General features: G+C 38.3%; 2 protein-coding genes across 4 annotated transcripts in view; one reads left to right on the top strand and one right to left on the bottom strand.

The window, feature by feature from the left end:
• Window positions 1-23,592, bottom strand: part of LOC134753247 (uncharacterized) — a 112,265-nt gene that overhangs the window by 63,367 nt on the left and 25,306 nt on the right. The gene's annotated exons all lie outside the window — the stretch shown is intronic.
• The window catches only part of LOC134753253 (uncharacterized), a 54,273-nt gene that overhangs the window by 9,562 nt on the left and 21,119 nt on the right, over window positions 1-23,592 (top strand). For both annotated transcript variants that reach the window (XM_063689081.1, XM_063689080.1), the window contains exons 2-8: window positions 10,878-11,245; window positions 12,046-12,172; window positions 12,483-12,713; window positions 20,433-20,533; window positions 21,482-21,640; window positions 22,055-22,174; window positions 23,293-23,391. In XM_063689081.1, coding sequence (XP_063545151.1) covers window positions 10,910-11,245; window positions 12,046-12,172; window positions 12,483-12,713; window positions 20,433-20,533; window positions 21,482-21,640; window positions 22,055-22,174; window positions 23,293-23,391 — 1,173 coding nt within the window. In that variant the 5' untranslated portion in view covers window positions 10,878-10,909. The remainder of the gene's footprint in view (window positions 1-10,877; window positions 11,246-12,045; window positions 12,173-12,482; window positions 12,714-20,432; window positions 20,534-21,481; window positions 21,641-22,054; window positions 22,175-23,292; window positions 23,392-23,592) is intronic.

The following is a 23,592-nucleotide window of genomic DNA, read 5'->3' as shown; positions in this document are numbered from 1 at the left end:
TGTCATTTTGCTCCCTTGTAACACAATCTACTATTTTCACTTCTCATGCTCTAAAAGTGCTTTATATTAGACCTGCAAAGCGGGGCAAAAATCGTATTTGTCCCTAGGAAAAATATGTATACATATTTTTGATTTTGCCTACATTTACTCCCGAATCGAATCAGAATTCAATAAATCTGCCCGGAATACCTCTTTCGCCTCCCCAATTGACAGAATACAATTAATCTACCCGGGAAAACATTGTACTAATTGTACTTTTAATATTTCATAAAATATAAAATAAGTACCTACCTGTTATCTTTTTCATTCAAAGTGAAAAGTAGAGTGTTTAACTCGGTAATAAAACCCATTTTAACGTCGCTGTGCCTATCGACCCTCGCCGTTCCGGCTCGGGTAGCTATATGCACACCTCGCCTAAAATGGATTGTTTTATTCCCTAGTCATACAATCTACTATTATAGTCTGTGCGGAAAGACGCTGCGCTGTGTTCATTTATATATTAAAATAATACAAAAGCGCGAATATATAAAGTGTGTGTCAGTTTGTGTGAGGAATTCGAGCTTTTAATAGTATAGGCTGATGAATAAGCACAGCCAGAACAGCCCAGTATCTTATCTTAGCCTTATTGAGCTTACCGGTGGGCCTAGGTCACTTGTGTAAGATTGTCCCATAAGTAAGTAAATATATTCTTTATTGCACCAATAATAATACAATTTACATGTGAAACTCCCATAATAGTCCCATATTTTTTTAAGCCTACTTGAGTGTCCCACTGCTGGGCATGGGCCTCTCCCCTGGTTCGCCATAACTCCCGATTTAGCTTTTCTTCCGGCCAGTTGTTAAGGAAGGTGTCAAAGTCGTCCCGCCATCTCCGCCTGGGCCTGCCCCGCCCACGTTTCTTCGTCGGTATCCACTTGGCGGCTACGTTAGCCCACCTATCCGGATGCATACGATAGACATGGCCGGCCCAGTCCCATTTGAGCCTGGCGGTTTTTTCGCCAACGTCAGCAATGCGAGTTTTAGAGCGAAGCGTGGTGTTCCGGACGCGATCGGTCTTTCCACCTAAAATGCTGCGCTCCATAGCACGTTGGCAAACCTTCAGTTTGGACTTCTGATTGTCTGTGTGACCAAGTTTGTGCACCGTAGGTTAGGACAGACAGTATACACATGTCAACGAGTTTTCGCTTAAGTGACAGTGGAAGATTTCCCTTCATGTTTATTTATTTTATTATTAAGAACTTGTCAGATGACTTGCTAGATAGCCTGTCAGCTGCTGCGGTCGAAACCGCAAGCAAAGGATTTATTTAGCCCGTTATAGTGGCGCTGTGCTGGGCATTGATCACCATAACTCCCGTTGTTGTGCTTTTTCCGGCCAGTTACTGATAAAGGTATCTAAGTAGTCCCGCCATCTCCGTCTGGGCCCTGGAACGTCATCAAAAATGCGCGTACGCATTCAGATGCGCTACGCGCCAAGGACGCGATCGAGTATGCTGCGTACGTAGTTCCGGGATCGTCGGAGCTTACTATCGGATAACGGACTACGGACAGACATACGTCGTTTGTAAACAATCATTTGTGTGTACACGTTGTCGAGTGCAGTAGGGGGAGTCCGGTGTCAAAATAGTACATTGTTTATTAAGGGCGGTAAACAAGAATTTACGGACGAGCGTAGTGTGAATGGATTGCGACTGCAGCAGGCAGCATAGTTATTTAGGATACAAGTGCGGAAAGCAGGAAAATACGCGACTGGCGATAAATTAAAACACGACCGAAGGGTGTTTTAAATCGACACCTATTCGCACGTATATCGTACAACGTTTTACAGTACATATGGCCCTTTAACTTTCGACATAGGCACGGAAATTGCCCATTCCCGCACTAATGCGGGAAAGTAGCACCATATATTATGTACTGTAATACTGTAATAGCTATTTATGCAACAAGTGCGGAAATCATCTTTCCGCACGTGTATCATACAATGTTTTACTATGCATTGTGCGAGTAAATAAAAAAACATATCATGGCAAATAAGTTTAATTATTAAAAAATTGAAAACAAAAAGCACTAGTGCGGAAAAGTGCTCTTTTCCGCACTAGTGCTAGAAAGTAGCACTATATGAACTGTAAAAAAAAATTGAAAACAAAAAGCACTAGTGCGGAAAAGTAGTACTTTTCGCATGATATGGCTCCGTAGAAAACGCACTTTTCGAGCACATGCATTGTAAATACTATTACAGCGTTGTTGCAACAGCGGCAAATGCGCCAATTCCTTGATAAATGGTATACAAACACTACGGTATCCTCTGCGTATGTTTTAAACTCACACTTGGCCAATCATATTATGGCTACTGTTATGATATGAGATTACGCGTGTAATAAAAAATAAATAGTTATTGTGATGAGTGCTTGTAGTAAAAATTTTATGTTTATGCAATTCGTAAACTAGTTTAATAAAGGGAAAGTCACCGTTAACGTAATTGAATTGAACTTCAATTATTTTACTTCTCTTTTGAGATGTTTTGAGGTTAGGCTTCCCAAAATTGAAGGGCTTAAATTGTATATGTTTAAAGCAGATGATTATTTTTCTGTGCATATTTTTGACCATTTGTCACAGAAAAGGAAACTCTTATACCTGCAAATCCTGAGAAAATTCGAGTTCGTGGAATACTCCAAAATCAGATTCATTCGTATATCACTATCACTACATAGTATAAAATAAAGTCGCTTCCTGCTGTCTGTCTCCCTTTGTATGCTTAGATCTTTAAAACTACGCAACGGATTTTGATGCGGTTTTTTTAATAGATAGAGTGATTCAAGAGGAAGGTTCAAATCTGCAAATCCTGAGAAAATTCCGAGTTCGTTGAATACTCCAAAATCAGATTCATTCGTATATCACTATCACTACATAGTATAAAATAAAGTCGCTTCCTGCTGTCTGTCTGTCCCTATGTATGCTTAGATCTTTAAAACTACGCAACAGATTTTGATGCGGTTTTTTTAATAGATAGAGTGATTCAAGAGGAAGGTTCAAATCTGCAAATCCTGAGAAAATTCCGAGTTCGTTGAATACTCCAAAATCAGATTCATTCGTATATCACTATCACTACATAGTATAAAATAAAGTCGCTTCCTGCTGTCTGTCTCCCTTTGTATGCTTAGATCTTTAAAACTACGCAACAGATTTTGATGCGGTTTTTTTTAATAGATAGAGTGATTCAAGAGGAAGGTTTATATGTATAATTTGTAAAGGTTATGTGAAAATTAGTTGAACTACCCGTGCGAAGCCGGGGCGGGTCGCTAGTATGAAATAAATATGAAAGTATTTTTTGTGCTCTTTACGTATGTGTACCTATAATCTAAATAGTTATATAAAATCATTGAAGTGACTGATTCGCTTAACTAGCGCTAAATTATTCTAAAAGTTTAAGGTCTATTAACACTATAAAAAGAGGTCGTCATCCTAAATGCCATTACGATCAATACAAAACCGGTACCCCTAAAAAAGGACCCGCATAATGAGGGCCCATTCGGAATTCCTGGGATATTTTAAGACGAATATCGACACCTGTCTGTTTGAGTATGAATAAGCGAAATGACTGCCAGGAGAGGGGTTCAAAACTTAATTTTTGGGTAATATTGTATTCAAAACCTTAATGAAATATTATTTTTCCACTTTCCACCTTCCTTTTTTTTCTTATGAAATTTACCAGAAATTTTCCAACATTTCCCAAATTTTGTTTCTTTTTAAAAATAAAAGAATGTTTCCTTTAAGTAAAATGAGCTAACTTAAGGTTTTAAGGCAGTTTCCCTCCAGGGCTTATAATTTTTTTCCACATTGTATATATCGATATCACGTTTTCTTATCTGAGTACCAAGTTAAAAAAAACCGCTTATAAAGGTGCAGCATAAAAAATCTATTTAAATTATTTTAATTTTGAGATTATTATTCACAACGACGGGACTTAATCGCGTAAAATAAGTTTTAAATTTACCTCCGACGTTTCGAGGACGGCGTTGTCCCCGTGGCCTCGGAGAAGACTGGCTAAAGTTGACATCAACATCTTCTAGGCGCGCGAGTTTTTCGAACTACCCGCACTTGGTCTTGTTTATTAACTTGAACGTTTTGCGCACTAGGGATGTCACCGGGTCGACACACAACACTCACAATATTCGATTTTTCAACTTTCGATATTTGTTTTCGCTTACACTTACTAATGACTGGGTTCCATGTGGATGAGATCTTAAAACCTTCGTCTCGATTGAAATTTCTGTTTTTTGATTTCAATCGCTTCACGGAATTTTCTACTATAAAACCCACGATCTGTAGAAAGTATTCTAGGGTTGTGAAGCTCAATCCAGTGGTTTGGCCCTAACTCTAGTAGATACTCAGCAACGGCAGACCTGACGATTCTTGACAGCTGCGATATGCTCCTTAACTCGCTCCGCATTGGTACGTTTCGTTTCCCCGATGTGTTCCGACGTGTGTGTGTGTGTGTGTTTTCGTGTTCCCGATGTGTGAATAATAATGAGTAAAAATCGTGAAAGTTTAAATCAGTGTTTTAATTTTGAGATGTCTACAGGAAAAGACGAACGAGTTGAGCAACTTGAGCATACAACGAAATGTACACCCGTTTGGATTAGTTAGTTAGACTTTTAAAATAAGTACAGGTGGCAATAAAAGCTTGTACTTATAACATTTTTAGCATATTTAAAAAAAAATCTTAACCCTCCAAAATAAACGGTCAATCCCGCTCAATCCAATCCCGGAAATTCTTACGCATCGCGCGCTCCGTTTCCGTCCAGTAAAAGGCGTCAAGGTCTTGTTTTTGTTTCGTTCAATTCATGCAATTAGACAAGCCGTTTACACCTTCAATCAAGGGCCTGACACTCTTTGATAGAGAAGGATAGTCTTATTGCGATTCCTATAAGAGGAAAGAGAAAATAGTGCCATGCTTTGTCCTTATCACCGACTGGGTGGCATCATAGGTAGGAGGCGATGGCGAAATACCGAAATTTATAAGAGTGAAAGAGAAAAAATCCTATGCTGCCTAAATTTTATATGAATACTCTTTCTCTTACCCTCGGTCGCTCGGTGGCGCGTCTATAACTACTTGTATATACTACGTCTATGCCTTCAATTAATACAGGGTGGCCAACTTGGACGTATACAACTTTTTTTTGCCGCCATTTTGTTTTGGCGGTAAATATGACAGTTGTTCATAGACCTAGCATTACATAGACCAGCTATACGCGTGCGCCCGTAAGGGATAGACATAGATGACGTCATAAACGTGGGGATACCATATTGGTAAAAATTACACCAATATTTGATATCACGTTGGGGCGATTACCCTGGAGGCAAAGTTAGCTTGTTTGACGGTATTAAAAAATTGTTAAATAAAATGTCAATGGGCCGTTCTTTTTAGGCGTATAAACAATGAAATACCTCCTATAATTCGCGCAGGTGGTACAAAACTAAACATGTTTAGTAAATAAAACGTAAAATAAAATGTATTATGGGTTTTAATTTAAAGAAATCACAAATCGCAATCACACCAATTAATGTACACCACATTTAATCTTCCCAACATTTGTTTATTTATTTTTTGGAATTAGAAGTACGAAAAAACTTCGAGGTCAAAATTACCCATAAAATTATGATATTTTCATCTGGTATCCCTAACATGATTGTTATGCAGCTAAATTAAGAAGAAGTTTAAAAATGGCTGACCTCAGACTCCTACCTACCTACGTAATTTGGGCGGATAATTTTACAAATGATGTTTTGTTCATTTGCGTAAATAATTGTGATATTTTTATTGAAATCGTTTCATTCTACATTGCTTTGAGTGTAACGTAATTTTACGATGTTATTCTCACATATTGCGTTAAGAGGAAGGTGTAAAATACCGTACTTACGTGTGAAAGGTTATGATCTCATATTTTTGCTCAGAGCGGCTATTACAGCCGATTACAGAACAATTCACCAGTATTTTATCAAAGTTCAAGCATTCAAAACGCTAACCATCACTATACTTCATAAGAGAAAGCACAATTTCATACAAAACAACGATAATTAAACAAGCAACGAACAAACATGACATGTCACGTACTTATTTGTTTGCCACAACCTCGGTTGTGGCAGCGGTGGAAAAGTGAAACTATGACAAGGACAAACAATAACAGCGCTTTCTCTGCTACTCCTACTGAAAGATACATAAGACTATCCCGTTCGGTCATTTTCCCCCACCCCTCATGACCGATCCAGTTATACTAGATTCATGCAGTTGTTGCATGAAAATTACTTTGTGTAGATACGGCAAATTTGTTATGGAGCGTTTTACGACGGAACAACGTGTTTTAATTGTTAAAACGTTTTACTCAACCCAATCATGTATTGCGGAAACTAAGAAAATTGCGGAAAATTCGAGAATCGGTGACATTGATTGGCCTGATTTAACAGCTCCTGACTTTTTTCTGTGGGGCTATCTAAAGGGACGTGTCTATGACAGGCATATGAACCTTCAGCAATTAAAACAAAATATTCGAGACACAGTCACTGAGATAACGCAGGAAATTCGGAACTTGGGTACGGAATATAATTTGAGATTTTAGCATTAGCTTTTCGATGAAGGAAAACATACTCGTATAGTCGAGAAATTGAGACCGGTTCCGCCGTGGCGGGGTGGTCTAGGGGTTTAAGGCGTTAGCCCGGATTGCTAAAGACGCCAGTTCAAACCCGGCCTTCACCACTGGAGGGCTTCGTCACTTTTTCTTTAATTTATGACAGCTATTTCAGTGAATTTATTATTATTTACTAGTTTTTGCCCGCGACTTCGTCTGCGTGGACTTAGTAACCCCAGCTAGAGTAAGAATAGCGCCTGGAGAAAGTCTTATCGCAATCATTCAATTTGAGCATAACATGCACACAAATTATTAGGCAACTCATTAATTATCTCAATTCCACCCCGCTTTTCACCCTCTTAAGGGATGATTTTCGGGATAAAAACTATCGTAATGTTCTTCCCCGGAACTCAAACTATCTCTACGCCAAATTTAAACTAAATCGGTTCAGCGGTTTAAGCGTGAAGAGGTAACACACAGACAGACAGACTTTCGCATTTATAATATTAGTATGGATTAAGAACATGTCGATTTTGCAAAACACTTCTTTTTTTTAACATAACATCGCGATTGAAAGGCTCCTGTCGAACCACGCAAGTGCAATGCGGTTTGGCTCCTCGGCACATTATTGTGATGACTCACCGCCTATTATGTCAGAATGTAGAGCCAGTTTTTTGGGACCACGCAGTTTTTGGGGGTCCGTAAACAATAACATATTTCCAATATATTTATTACTAGAAAAGCTAGTAAAAGCGGGCAAAAGGCCCGCGACTTCGTCTGCGTGGAGTTAGTAATTTGGGTAGCTTATTTTTTATCCATGCTTTTTATCGATTACCCATACAAACTTCCACGCCCCTTTTCACCCCCTTAAAGGATGATTTCAGGGATAAAAACTATCCTATGTCCTTCCCGGGACTCAAACTATCTCTGTATAAAATTTTAACTAATTCGGTTCAGCGGTTTAAGCGTGAAGAGGTAACAGACAGACAGACACACTTTCGCATTTATAATATAAGTATGGATTATATTGTCGCTCTACGCCAAGGCGTGTACATAAAGGAAGGAATGGAAAGATTTGCGCGTTTCTGATAGTAGTAGCTTCCGTAGCTCAGTTGGTTTAAAGCGATGCACGGATTGCAGAGGTCGGGGGTTCAAGTCCTGCCGGAAGCGTAAATTTTTCCATTTGTTCTTTAATATAAAATAACCTTTAATTGTAAAAAAAATAAAAGAATGTTTCCTTTAAGTAAAATGAGCTTACTTAAGGTTTTAAGGCACTTTCCCTCCGGCCCATTATTTTTTTCCACACTATAATACGAGTACATTTCGCTCGCACTAATATCGCAGTATTCGCAGTACGTGCGAGATGAAAAGCTTTGTAGTTTTACATGAATGTAAAACTACAAAGAAATTTTTATAGAAAAATAGTACCAGGTAACAACAGGCGGTCTTATCGCTAAAAAGCGATCTCTTCCAGACAACCTTTTGGGTAGCAGGAAATGTAATGTAATGTAGTAAGTTTTGATACTGATAAGGCAGTCGTGGTAAGACTTATTTAAGTATATTTAAGTATGAAATAAAAATAAAAATAAAATAATATAAAATTATACTACTCTGGTATGCAGGGTAACAAAATACAACTATAAAAGGTCCCTATACGGGACCCAATAAATATTTTCTAAAGGTCCACATACCTTAATTAGGCACGTGCGAGCCGTGATGATCGGACATTCTTGATTTTTTGCTTTTATACTTTTCTTCGTGTGGTAGTTGTTTTGCGTTCCACAAATATGTTTGTTTTGCGTTGGTGGCTAAAAATAAATATTTTCAAGTACCAAAGACAACTATTTTAGTATTTTCAGTTGCTAATGTCTGAGAGCAGAACTGGTTAGAATTTAACAACAAAAAAAACCGGCCAAGTGCGAGTCGGACTCGCGCACCGAGGGTTTCGTACTTTTTAGTATTTGTTGTTATAGCGGCAACATATGACAAAGTATGTCACGTAGATGCAGTCTTCTTACTTCATTCAATGCATGTGGTGTTTACCTTTAAGTAATTGTTACGCTAAGCGATAATAGTTTAAACGTTTGTAGTTATACTTAACAAAGTGTAAACAATTGTTGGTGAACCAATAATAAAAAAATAAAAACATAAATACATCATCTGCGAAAATTTCAACTGTCTAGCTATAACGGTTCATGAGATACACCCTGGTGACAGACAGACGGACAGCGGAGTCTTAGTAATAGGGTCCCGTTTTTACCCTTTGGGTACAGAACCCTAAAACAGGAAAAAAATAGAAACCCATATACAGCCAAAGAAATAAATTTTCTACCTACCCATTTTGTATTTTGTCACAGTGACAATAGTACGAAATGGGTCGGAAATTAAATTTTTCGACTATACAACACAAATAAGTTTTGTTTTTATGATTTAGGTATTTGGGCTGTTTTAGCGAGTAATTCCGAAAATGGGCTATGGTATGATGGAATAATGAGTAAGTTACGGGGTTTTCCGATGTTTGGAAGTACCCGAATGCACCACTCGAATTCACTACTCGAAACAACTTTTTAACATCATTAGGATTCAAATTTAACAAATTTGCATTATTGCAGTAGGTATATATAGTTACTGTAGCCCCTACTAATAAATTCTAAAGTAACTGTCTCTCTGACTGTTATCTTTTCACTCTCAAACCGCTAAACCGATTTAGATGAAATTTGGTATAGAGATAGTTTGGAATCCGTATGATAGTTATTATCAATCATCATCATCATTCCACGCAGACGAAACAACGGGCATGGGCAGTAGCTAAGCGTACCTATCATATATAAAGTAAATTTCATCATGGACCATTTGCTAAGCATATGCTAGAAGTCTGTACTATATTTTTTGCCCGACTGCCGTAGGGGGGTTATATATTTTGAATGTATGTATGTATGGCCCAGCGGTTCTGATACTTTTTTGGTGACGATACCCTTTTGGAAAGCGAAATATTTGAAGGAGCTCCAAATTAAAAAAATTCGTTCGTCACTGTGGACCAGATATACCTATAGAACAGCTGGTTTTTTTTAATTGTTACAAGTATCCTCGCGGAGCCCTAGGGATCCGCGGAGCACACTAAGAATGGCTGGTATCGCCAATTCTTAGGCGGATTACAATGTATATGAGATGTCAGTAGATTCTTCTATCATGGGTGTCGCATAGCTATATAAAATTTGGTTGCGAAGCCTTTTTTTTTAACGATGTAGTAATGCTTTTACGCATCCCATCTCACATTCCTTTCTCTTAGCGAGAAAAGGGGGAGAAGTCCTACCCACTAAACCCACATCGGCATTGCCGTATAGGAGACGTCATGGAATCGCGAACATTCTGCCATGACGTCCCCGTGGTTGCGAAGCCTAACCGCAGAAGGGTTTATTAATTTATTTAATTCAACTTTTTTCATTAATTTCATTATGTGAACTATGTTTCCGTTATCTCTATACGCAATTGACTACATGATAGCTATGTATGTCTTGACATGACTATAAATCAATGACATAACATGTACGATATAAAACCGGTTATGTAAAAAAAGCAATCACGGCTAGCCCAATGTAATTATAATTAACATAACTGCAAACACATGTTTTAATGTGCTTCTGTATATGTAAACGTCTTACTGCGATCAATCGAATTGATCATGGAATATTGTATTTAAAAAATAACGTTATGACCAATTTTGTTGACCAAGCGAGCACAGGCATTAGGTGTAAAACTAAGGGATCGAGTCCGAAACACCACGATGCGCTCTAAGACTCAAATAATAGACGCAGCTCGGAATGCGGCTAAGTTGAAATGGGACTGGGCTGGTCATGTCTGCCGAATGCCGGACGACTTGTGGGCCAAGTTAACCACGGAGTGGGAGCCCCACGAGTCTAACCGGGGATCCGGCAGACCTCATCGGCGGGATAACTTGGACTCCTTTTTGAGATATAGCACTAAACAGAGACGATTGAAAAAAGAGGGGGGAGTCCTTTGCCCAGCAGTCGGACACAGTGGGCTCTGAATAATAATAATAATAAGCGAGCACAAAGTGCAAGCGAAAGCGTCAGCAAAGTTGCTTTTATATCCGGCTGTTCTTATCGACAAGTCGCATTACTGAAGGTGGAAAACACCCAGACAGATATATAAAAGCTGAAACGGAAACACTTTTGTGGCGCTTCGCGCTTGCTCGTTCAATCAGTTTGTAACTAATTATAACTTTCTTTTCAGAACCAGCGGCAATGCGACAGTGAAAAATAAAAATGGCGTTAAGGACTAAACTAGTGATCTTAGTGTTAACCTCATTAATAACAAACAACCTGTGTGAAAATGACGTTTTAAAACTCTCAATCGACGACGGCGATCTACTAAGAGGCAGCGGCGAAGAAAAAGAAAACCTAGAAAAAGAGATAGAATTAGAAGATAAATCAGAATTAGAAGAGTATACGACTACAGAATATGCGACCACAGACGAAGCGTATATGGTTACTTTGAATGATTTAAGAATAGATACGACGGTGGAAAGTACGACGGAGGACAATGGTGTAGTCAGGACGGCCGTGCCGGAGGATATTTATAATGCCAGTAACATTGTTAAGGTGAGATAGTAAATATTTTGGTCTATGTGTAATAACATTGATAGAATAGATAGTCAATGGATAGGACAGTCACAATTATATTGTATACAGAGTGGGCGCCTATAAGCCGAAAGTCTTTAACTACGTATTCCTGACGTGATTACGTGAAACGAAGACGAAATTAACGAAAAAGAAGGCCCATCGTTATTTTTTTTTTTCATGTTTAATATGAATTTGCAGTTTTGTCTATAAAATTATGAAAAATTTTCATCAAAGTCTTACTTTTAGACCGTGAGTTCAAATAGGGAATATTACGCGAAACTGCGCCACTGCCACATTCGGAGGGCCTACTATGAAACAAGAAAATCGAAATTTCTTTATCTAACCTCTATATCACTCTTGCATATTCGATCGATAAAGAGGCAGATAACGAAATTTCGATTTTCACGTTTCCCCGGTAGGCCCTCTGATGCATCAATGTCATATTGTATTATCTGTGAAAACTTGTCAAAAAACTGTTTAAGGCACAGTATGTATAAATCACTTTATGGTTTACGATAGGTGCTGCACTCTGGCGGCAGAACATTGCAGAAATACCCCCAATTGCCAAAAAAGTAAAATATAAAACTCTTAAGGGCCAGTTGCACCATCCACATTTGACAGACTGATCAACAGCAATTGGCCGTGAACTATGAAACTTCCCATACAATAAAATTTAGCGAACGCTTTAACGATGACAGACGGTTTGGTGCAACCGACCCTTAAAGTACTTTCTTCTTTTGTAATTTGTGTTTTTGGACTATTTATCACGCTTATTTTAGGCAGAAACCACTACTTCACCCCCCACCAGAGCCACAGAGAGCATGGAGGGGATGTCCCCCAGGATTGCAGAGTTCGATGGGGAGGAGACCAACCAACGGAGCCCTAAGCTGACGGAGAGTGCTAGACGTAAGTTTATTTTAAATTAAACTGACTATATACCAAGGATAAATCGAAGACATCCCTTATAAATAATATACGATATACCTTTAATATACTTTGATATACTGAGAGGTATGGAGGAAAAACACATGCTGCGCCGACCCTAAATGTTGCAAAAACATCATGCAATCAGGGAAAAGGGCAGGCGAATCATGACCATTTAAGTTTTCCTTTGTAGGTAGGTATATCCGTATAGTTTTTCAATAGAAGAGTTCTCTCAATTCCTCCACCACCACCACCAACCACCTAATGTTTCTAACAATCTATCTCTTTGCAGCGGAACCCCAACCCCATGACCAGCCAGTCTTCGACCCCTCTCCCCCAGAAGCTATTACCCCCCAAGCCACGCTCCGCAACTGGCTTGAGGACCCCTGGCTGCGAGCACCAGCCGGTCTCCTGGTGCCTCTCAGGTCCTCAGCGTTGGTTCGGGCGAGCGCGGTCTGGGACGACCTCAACGAAGAGAGCTTGGGGCTGAGCGACGTGGTGCTCGTCGGCTATCATGCTAACGGTAAGGTCACGGGTCCTAACCTTGGCCCCTACACCTACAGAGTTTCTTGAGGACCCCTGGCCTGGCTGCGACGGCCGGTCTCCTAGTGCCTCTCAGATCCTCGGCCTTGGCATCTATCTAATCTAAATCTATCATGCTAACGATGATCGCCATAAGAGAGACCCTCAAACTAGCGTGTCCCGAGCGTCGGCGTCTAGTCAACTCTATGGCTGCTGCTCGTCGCAACGTTGGCGCAACTGCGCGGCGACACCGTGGTGACACCCTTGTTCATAGCGCTGACTAGTCGCAGACGCTCAAAAGATGTAAGTGTGGGGGTCTCTAAGGAGTATTCACGAGCAAAAGAGTGATGTCAGAATCGTCGTCGCGGGTCGTTGGCATATTGCTGCTTCATGCGCTTTTACGTATTGGGTGACTGCGGCTTTCATAGTCAAAGCCCGACGTTCTGATGTTCTGCTGTGAGGATGGATGGATATATTGTCCGTCTTTTTTCTTACCCAATTTCATATCATACGCAAAAGAGTTTTAGAAAAAACAAAGAACAGTGGGAATTATCTTATAGTCTTCTAATATTCTTGGTACAATGCCAATGTCATCAGGAAAAGTTACATTAATTACCTGACGATATTTACTAATCAGTCTTACGTTCAGTCTTAGGTATCATTGACTGTATCGTATAAGTAGGTATCGCCAGGAGAGGTTGAGGTGAATGATTACACAAATACACACACAGCCACACAGAGTACTAATCGGAAACACAGTATTGAATGAATGAATGAGTGACTAAAGCGCACGATATTAAGCTAAAAAAACAAAAGAAAATACAACATGAAGAAAGAACGGCGTAGTAAACATAAGAAAAATATAAATAACAATGGGCCTTCTTAGGCGCAGGACCTTACATAGTAAAATACCCTGCTACTTATACGACGATTGAGGAAAGGAAAAGTTACAACGACTGATGTAACTACAAAGATAAATACGACAATAATTACCAACGAACTGCAGTTGTAATGTGGACCTTATATTATAAGCCCTAAAGGTTTTATAACCATCATAACAGTACAGTCAGTTACAAAAGTTGTTCGAAGTTGAAGTTTAGCGTACCATATTAAGATGTTAGAGGATGACCGGTTACCATACAAACGTAGTCCCATTTTCCTCCCTATATTAAGACGATAGAGGTGTCGTTTTCGAGTAAAAGGTACCACATTGTCGCTTACCATAAGGGTCAAATTTGCTTGCATCTCTATACGAATAACCTGTAAGAGCGTCCTTGTGGTGAGCGACAATGTGATACCTTTTACTTGAGAACAACACAGGACGACCGCTTCTTCACAAACGTAGTCCCCATATTCCTCCCTGAGTATTGACAAAGATAGATATAACTCCGTAATAGATGGATACAGTCTAAGGAAAAAACGTGCCTCGAAAATCAAGAAAATTTGATTCTCGAACAGAGGGCGCTACTAGTTTTGGCCTACAGCCGTATAGATGGCGTTGACGGTTTCGTTTGTTATTTAACAATTTTAACGCATATCAGTGAAAGAACATGGGTCAAAATCATAAAAATAATTAATGCAAATAAAAAAAATCATTTATCTATATTTAAATACATTCTATCGTATTTTTATAAATCTTCATTTTTAGTTTTAAAGTGTGTCGACAGATGGCAGTGAATTTACTGGGGTTACAAAATTTACTATGACAGTACCGCTCTAGTATAAGTTACTCTATGGTATTGATATTGACATTATTATGAATATATTTATACGAGTCAATGTATTATTATAAGAGTTAGGAGCAAGAAACATACTCCATACAAATTTTTAAAAGCTCCTAACACTTCTAATAATAAATAAATCGTCAGCCCTATCAATGGACTGATTCTCAAGGAAGGTTTAGGTGTGATCTCCCTGTCAAAATCAGCCAGTGTCCGAACAGGTTTGCTATGGATGGTATAGAAAGGATGCCAATCTCTTATGGCAGAATTGTTGCAAAAGTGACCGCTTTCAGCTTTAAATTCCTAATCTCTCCGGTGGCGCTAGTTAGGCTCTGGGACATAAGTATAACATGAACCATATAAGGCAACAAATAACCCGACCAAATTACGTAGGTTGTTTTTGGTAGTATTTCGGTGTATGGTGGCGCCGCCTAATTACTGTTTTTCGATGGACACTTTTCATACATAGTGATTTTGCTCCTTTATATAGTCTCCATGAGGTTTGCGTTAAAAAAATCCCTATTGAGTATTTTGCTGGCATTACTGAAAATTCTTAGTGTTTTTGTTTTGTACATTTCATCTGATTTCATATATTATGTATTAATTAATGCCTGTGTATTATTTATGGTTGTATGTATTGTGTCCTTAAAAGTACCTTATCGTATTTTTAGGGTTCCTTACCCAAAGGGTAAAAACGGGACCCTATTACTAAGACTCCGCTGACCGTCTGTCTGTCTGTCACCAGGCTGTATCTCATGAACCGTGATAGCTAGACAGTTGAAATTTTCACAGATGATGTATTTCTGTTGCCGCTATAACAACAAATATTAAAAAGTACGGAACCCTCGGTGCGCGAGTCCGACTAGCACTTGGCCGGTTTTTTTATACATCATGATTTTGCATGCTTATCTGCTTTGCCCAAAGGTTGACTGGTAGAAAATGCCTTCTGGCATTAAGATCGCCTTTTGTACGTTTCCATTTTACACCCATAATACTTTCAAAGTACCAAAACGGATAAATATCACCAACAAATACGTTAGAACACCGCAATGTGACTGCTAATAATCATCGAATGAAATGCACGCGCACGATTCCGCTACGCCTGCAACCCTGCCGATTTTTCAAATCAAACGCAAAACGCAACCCATGTTACCTATATATCAGATTACCCGTCTCAATTAAACTGCCAACCAATTTTTAAATCTTGCTGACCAAATAATAATTTTGCAGCTCAACTATTTATTAAGCAGATGGATATTTGGTTATAATGTTGACTGTGAATTATTTGCTGAACAAAAGTTGCAGCTCGATTTTTATTTATTGCCGGCAACATATTTGTATGCTGCCCAAATGATTTAATGGCTTTTTTTTTGCAGATCAGTTTTAAAAATGGCTAATCATCTAATTACTTCCCTTTTTTTATACATCATGATTTTGCATGCTTATCTGCCTTGCCCAAAGGTTGACTGGTAGAAAATGCTTTAAGTTCGCCTTTTGTACGTTTGTATTTCTTTTGTGCAATGAAGATTAAATAAATAAATAAATACTTATAAATAAATAAATCGAAAAAATCCCTTCGTTTGATTTTTCTCGGATAGCGGTGGTTAATATGCATCGAATTGTATACACAGATTTTTTATAATGTCAATATCCAGAGAGGAAAATGAGTACTACGTTTGAATGAAGAAGCGATCGTACCCCTTCCTCTTAAGACGGGTGCTAGTACTGCTAGTGTAAGCATCACAATAGTTAATATCGTGTATGTGGCCTAATACTACTGATAATTACATGTAGTATGTACCTGGCTTTATACTTTTGTTTGTTGTATCTATGGTTATTTTAGTTTTTAGAGAGAACTGTCAGATTTGGCGGCAGGCCTGTGCCCGACGTTATGTTCGATTTGATATTCTTGTAATCTTATAATTAATCCTGTATATCAATGTAATAAAAGAAATGTCAAAGCAAGCAGTGGTTTGTATGCTAAGCCCCTTTTACTGAGCATTAAATCTATGGATGATTTCACTAGTATGAGAACATTAAGCGTCAATCGTCAATGTCACTCCATTGACATAAGGCAAAACAAGGAACAATATATCACACAAGGATTCATTGATTTTGATTGATTGGTCTGGCCCAAAGCGTAACGTTATTATCGTATTACTTCTTGTGTTAGTGACTGTACAGCTATAGACAATCTATTGTTTGCAAATGAGCAATAATCAAGAACACGCATATAGTTAAATTAGTTTTGTATTAAGCAGAAAGCAAAAACGTCTGCAAACAGTGCAAATTCACTGTCTGCCCATCGCTCTGTAAACTGAGCTACCCAGACTTTTTCATATTTCATTTCATTTCATTTCATTTCACACTTTCACACATACATAACATCCATACTAATATTATAAATGCGAAAGTCTGTCTGTCTGTCTGTCTGTGTGTTACCTCTTCACGCTTAAACCGCTGAACCGATTTAGTTGAAATTTGGAATACAGATAGTTTGAGTCCCGTGGAAGGACATAGGGTACTTTTTATCCCAGAACTCACCCCTCAAGGGGGTGGAAATTATGGGGAATCAATAACCGCTGAACCGATTTAGATGAAACTTGGTACGGGGATAGTTTGAGCCGTGGGAAAGGATATAGAATAACTTTTATCACCGAAATCATCTCTTAAGGGTGTAAAAAATGGGGTGGAAATGTATATTGTGGACCAATTTTGGGGTGAAAAAAGGGTGGATTAAAAAGCAGATTTGTTTAAGAATTAAGGTACCCAAATTACTAATTCCACGCAGACGAAGTCGCGGGCAAAAGCTAGTAACTACATAATAAGATGTTACAGTTAAGTTAGTCAATTAATGACACCCTGTTAGGGCACACAATATTAAACTTACTATCTAATACCTTTTAAAACATTTCATCATAATAATAATATATCTTCTTTACTGGAGGACAGCCAAAGTAACCCATCACAGAAAAAGTAAGGGCAAATCGCCTAGCGTGGTACGGGCGGCATATGATGCGGAGGGATGAAAGTCATGTGACGAGAAAGGTATTAAGAATGAATGTGGAGGGAGGTACGAGGAGAGGAAAACTGAGGAAAAGGTGGATGTACGGTGTGAGAGATGATATGAAACGAACACAAGTGAATGATGAGATGACGGGCGACAGAGAGGTATGGAAGAAAAAGACATGCTGCGCCGACCCCAAGTGAATGGGACAAGGGCAAGCGAATGATGATGACTCGACGACAGCGAATATTTCCACCATATGCGACTTAGGGAGGCGCCTAGCGACATATATTGTAAGAGTATTACATGTCTTAAACAGCTACCGGAGTTGTAAGTCATAATGTAAATTAACCAGTAACAAGTTTTCTCTAAGCTATAATTAGCTTTTATAGCCCGACAGTGGCAAACAAGTGTACGGCCAGTTGGTAAGGGGACACCGTAGGGTTATAACCGTAAATATGCTTTGGTTTAGGAGGTTAATGGACAAATGCGTATAGTGAAATATAAGCGTGAATAAAATCTTAATCTTACCAGTCTTTAATTCCTAAACAAACGTATTTGTTAGCATATTCTTACCTGAAACAGAATAAAACACACAATTATATAAATGTAAAATATATTATGGAATCCTAAGAAAAAAGCATGAAAATAACATCAAAAAAAAACACCGGCCACACACACACACACACACACACACACACACACACACACACACACACACACACACACACACACACACAGTTATAGTTATAGTTTTAAGTACCTGCAGGGACAAATGTGTACTTGCGAACTAACCTTGTATGGATTTTACAGTAGTCCGAAATAAATGTTTTGTTCCCAAAGTTGTACTAGTGGTTGTAGATTTGTATAGTACTTCATCTTCTTCGTGTAAAGGGAAGAGATCCCTCATAGGGATAAGTTCGCCTTTGTACATCTTATTATTTGTACAATGTAATTTTTAATATGTATATTTGTACAATAAAGAGTTTACTACTACTACTAAAGGGATCAAACTTCTTAAAACTAAATTTTTATTTGCTAATGCTTCGTCACTTCTAGCCCTATACCTGTATAGTATTACCCTATGACTGATATGACGCAGTGCCGATCTTTTTCAGCACTTCGTTAACTTATCCACTGACTTGAGTACTTGACAACTTGCATGAAATCGAAATAGAATTCTAACAAAAGAGTCAAGAAAAACAACAGATGCAAACGTCATACATGTAAAGTGACTATCTTTTGTTATTATAATGAATATAATCATGCTAGTGACAGATATGCAAAAGCAAGCGTTTTTTACATGCCTATAACTTCAATCGCACAAACTATCGTGAGACATATTGTACGTCGTGCACGACGTACAACCGCCGCGGACACTCGTGCCTGAGGATGGATTCCCAAAGAATCCGAAACATGTCGCAAAAAGCGACTAAAAATAATAGTGAGTAAAAACCGTACTGATAAATATTTTGCCTATAATTTCACTTGTAAATTAGTTTTCTAGATCTTTTCTGAGATTGTCAACTGCACTAGACCATTCAATTGTCATTAGCTCAATTTCCATATCCCTACTAATATTTAAAATGCTAACGTATGTCTGTTACGTAGCTGTCAATCTATTACCTCTTCACGCTTAAACCGATTTAGATGAAATTTGGTATGGAGTATGGACTTATGGAGATAGTGTAAAGCCCGGGAAAGGACATAGGATAGTTTTTATCAATCATAGACGGCAATGTATATTTCGGCAGCAGATCGTAATATCCGCCAGATCATGGAATTCCTAGGCATATCTTGAAACGTGAAAATCATTGTCTCGTTCCCTTAGTCAACATTTCTTGACATCTGAAGCCCTTCGGGCATCTGAAGCAACCTAACGAACCTATCCTACGTATCTATTGGTTTAATGTGGAACTTTACGATCGGCCGCCGACATATATAATAGATAAATACTTAATAGAAAACATCCATAACTCAGAAACAAATATTTGTGATAAACACACAAATTAATGCCCTTAAGGCGGTTCCCTGAGCCAGAAGGCGAAAAATCTCCTTATATGATCATGTTTTTCTAAGAGGCGTTGATATTCGTAGACGTGGAAAAAATATATGTAGTTCTTGACTATATTATCTTTAACAACATAGCGTCCGATACACAAATTATGACACTTCGCTCGATACAATTAATTCCCAAAGTCAGACTTTTAATCCTAGTTTACTCGGTTATTTATTATGTGATACTATAAACAAAAAAAGAAGAAAAACAATCTTAACATAAATAGTAATTTCATAGCTTTAGAATTTCGATATTGTAAGGTAACGTTTTTAATATAAATAAAAACCGACAAAATTCGATCAAAATTGACACTTGGCGCGTATGTTCTTTCCCGTTCTTTCTTGCGAAATGTGACAAAGACAGCGGCAAACCGATGGAACGGCCTTAACAGGGATCTATTGCTCCGTAGTCATGGTAACTACAGAATAGGAGTTATACACAAACGCGTTTTTAGTTAAACCATTATTGACATACACATTTACTTAATCTAATTAAATTACTTAATTGTATTCCGACCGGAACCATATAAAACATAAGAATGCAAAGATAACCGACCTTGGCGAGTGAATGTAAGTTATATAAACTAACACGCTCCAGTTAACTCGTATTGGGTTTTGTAAAAACTAGGAGAAAAAGTAACTAGATCTGGCTGGGAGCTTGGGTTACTGTAGGTAGTATTAAGTAAAACTGATCATGATTATGAAAGGATTTTCGTGTGTAGGAGTTTTCAAGAGATTCTAGATCTTAACTATAAATTTCATATAACCCAAATTTCATATAAAATTCGGGGTCATATCGGTAGCCCTCAGGGAGCTCTAACATTGACCTTTATTTGATCCATTCTGTAAAACGATAACGTGTATATCTAAATTATAATTTCGTTAACAGTCAGCTATGCTGAGTACAAAATCATTATTGCCCGTTTGTCACCAGGTATCAATTGGAGATCCCGTCACAACCTTCAAGGCAACGGTGTTAAAAATGGCTACACGGCTGTATCTGATGCCCTAAATAAGCTCTTGGTTAAATACCAGGTGAGTACCTCATCATAACCCTAATAACGATACAAATACAAATGTTTATTTCATAGAATATGGTACAAAGATGGTCAAATTGCAATAAACAGTGCGTCATATTCTGCCTCTATCGGCGTAGAAATATGTATTGCTTACAAGTAAGTTGCTATACCTACTTGATTATTACTAACATGCATATAATATATTTTAATATTTACATATCCAGTTTTTATAAACCCTAAGATATCTCCCAACACCGTGTAATAACACTGTATGACTACCTGCTCGTAAGTGTGATGATTTGATAAAAAATATATAACTTCCGAGCCATTGACCTTTCATTGTCCGCGAAAAATTACGGCAAAACCCTCTTGTCTATGTCTTATTATTATGTTTATTAAAACATAATAATAAGACATAGAGAATGAGCTACAAAAAAGCCATTACCATCACGGGTAACACAACGACATAGGACATAGAGTCCATTTTAACTTGGCTTAAATATACATATATTGTATACATATAAATATATGTAGTTTTGAGTATTTTGAATGTGGTCGTCAGAAGACAATAAGATATACAGACACGGTTGGTGTTTCAATTATATTTCCGTATGTTATTGAATTGTCTTAATATGTATGTCGAAAATGTATAAGATAATATTTATAAAACAATAATTACAACAAAAGCATAGGTAAGTGAAAATTATTTGGACTGTTCTAAAAAACTTAAGCCCATTTTTTAGGAAATTTTATGTCATATGTATAAAGGGACAATTAAATACTTCTCGACAAAGGCTTCCTCAAAAATCCTCTTTTTAGGACGTTGGTTAAAAGTTGAGTCTAATCATACAAAAACGGCTCAGTAATTACGACTTTACTGTGGAACACACGACACTTTATCCACAAGTTTAAAAGTAGAACTTTTGCTTTTGGTAACAAACTCTAAAATCCATTTTTTTTTCAGGGATTGTCAGAAACGAGCGACGGAACAATGCAAGCCCTTATATCAGCCACCAAGCTTGTGCCATATGACAGTGCATTATTTGTATTGACGGATAGAGCCCCAGGAGATCTCCATAGGCTCCCGTTAGCTGTTAGAGCTCTAGTTGAGAAGCGACTAAAGGTGAGCTCTTATAACCATGATTATTCCTGCAACGGAACATGTGACGCAGCAGAAAACTTTGTTTTTAGAGTCTGTCTACAGGGGCCGACCCATTACCAGTCCGACGGACGATATCAGCCTGTCAGTGAGAACCAAAAATTGACAGTTCCGAACAACTGCGGCCCCTGTAGACAGACTCTAAAAACTTTAACGTGTTTAAGTGAATTTTATGTTAATGGCGGGTTTCCCACACTCTATCGCCTGATCGCCTGCCAAATCAGTGCAGAAACTGCTGAGAAGCCTTGGACTGACACTACATATATAGGTATGTTTGACTCAAAAATTATGGCATAGAAAACACCATATGTAGTACTTACCACTTCTTTAATGGTAATTCTTCTTAGTCAATTTCGATATCACTATTTATTTCAACAGGTGTATACGATCTGGACGAACCCATCTCTGCCAGCGTTTGACATAGAGCAACAGATTCAAGGTCTGAAGAACGTCTCCAAGCATACCGAGGGAGAAGTGCTGACTTACACACTGGGTTTGGTAAAATACTGCATTATGTTATATCAATATATAAATATTTTGGGGACAATTTTACAGAGATCAACATAGCCCCAAACTAAGCAAAGCTTTTACTATGGGTAATACTACTAGGCGACGATAAACAAAAACATACTCGTACTTAGATAACATCCAAAGCGCAGGGACAAATAAATGCCCTTACCAGGATTCGAACCCAGCAGGACCGGGACCACTTACTTCGTAGGCAGGATCACTAACCGACTAGGCTTGGAGGCAGTTATTTGTCAGTTTCCTCAATATTTCTGACTGTTCTAAGATAGAAACGACCTCGCATAACCGCCTGGTGTGTATTATTATTATTAAGGTGCGGAAACTCGCATGCGCATTTTCGATACAAAACGGCATTCGATTGGTCGATTATAAGTACTTCAGTAATCTCTCTGACTATATCTGCCTTTGGAATATCACTAAAACAAGTCCTTTGGTGGACAAGACCTCTTAGAACTCGACGGCGATTTAAATAGCACTTAATTTAAGTAGCACGAGTTTTGCAACATAGTAAAGAACATTATGGACTCTAGTCATTCTACCAATAATTTAGTTCACTCTCACAGGTCGTAAATGTTTAATAGACTTTCTATTTCCACGTGCTTGAAACTTTGTTGCCATATTTTATAGTTCAATATTGGCTCCATGTGTATTTGTTAGAGGTTCAATTTAAACTTATCATCAGCCTACCATGACATCATCTTCCTGGCATTATGCCATTGGCTCGCTTAGGGAGCTAAGGTTCTACTTTTCTGAACTTCCAACCAGATAGTGGAAACTATAGGCTTCATTGGGATTGGTCGTTTTCCTCGCGATGTTGTCTTTTACCGAACAGCGTCTGGTATCAAGTATCAAATGACATTTCGTGCACAGTATTGAAGTACTCATTGGTGCATTGGCAGGAACCGGTGTTCGAACCTGCGATCTCCAGTTTGAAATTTGAAAGCCGTGCCGCTAGGCTACCAATACGAAGAATTCAAACCACCTCCGGCGTGGAAGTCGTATGCTTTCCAGCTGGCTATATATAAGTATATTGGAACAACATGCAGTTGTTTAAAAGTATGTCATAGTAAAATAACTATTTTTGACAGGACATGGGAGCAAGCGACATGGACCGAATGCACTCGGAGGTTCAAGCGCAGCCGCGACGGGCCAGACTCAACGCTATTGAGGAGGACGAAAAATTTGAAGTAAGATGCGATATCTAATCCTTCTAATTGTTAGACCTTGATCCTTTTTACAAGCTTTTATTTAACTTCCAATCTCTGTATCGATAACTGTGTAGGATCTACGACAAATCTATTTTTAAAGGCGCCTTTAGCCTTTACAAGATTGAGCTGAAGCGTGGAATACTGTGAAAAACCGGAGACAATGATAAATTACGATGACTT

This window comes from Cydia strobilella, chromosome 26, assembly GCF_947568885.1.
Source record: "Cydia strobilella chromosome 26, ilCydStro3.1, whole genome shotgun sequence".
NCBI lineage: Eukaryota > Metazoa > Arthropoda > Insecta > Lepidoptera > Tortricidae > Cydia > Cydia strobilella.
This window is presented reverse-complemented; position numbering and strand designations above follow the sequence as displayed.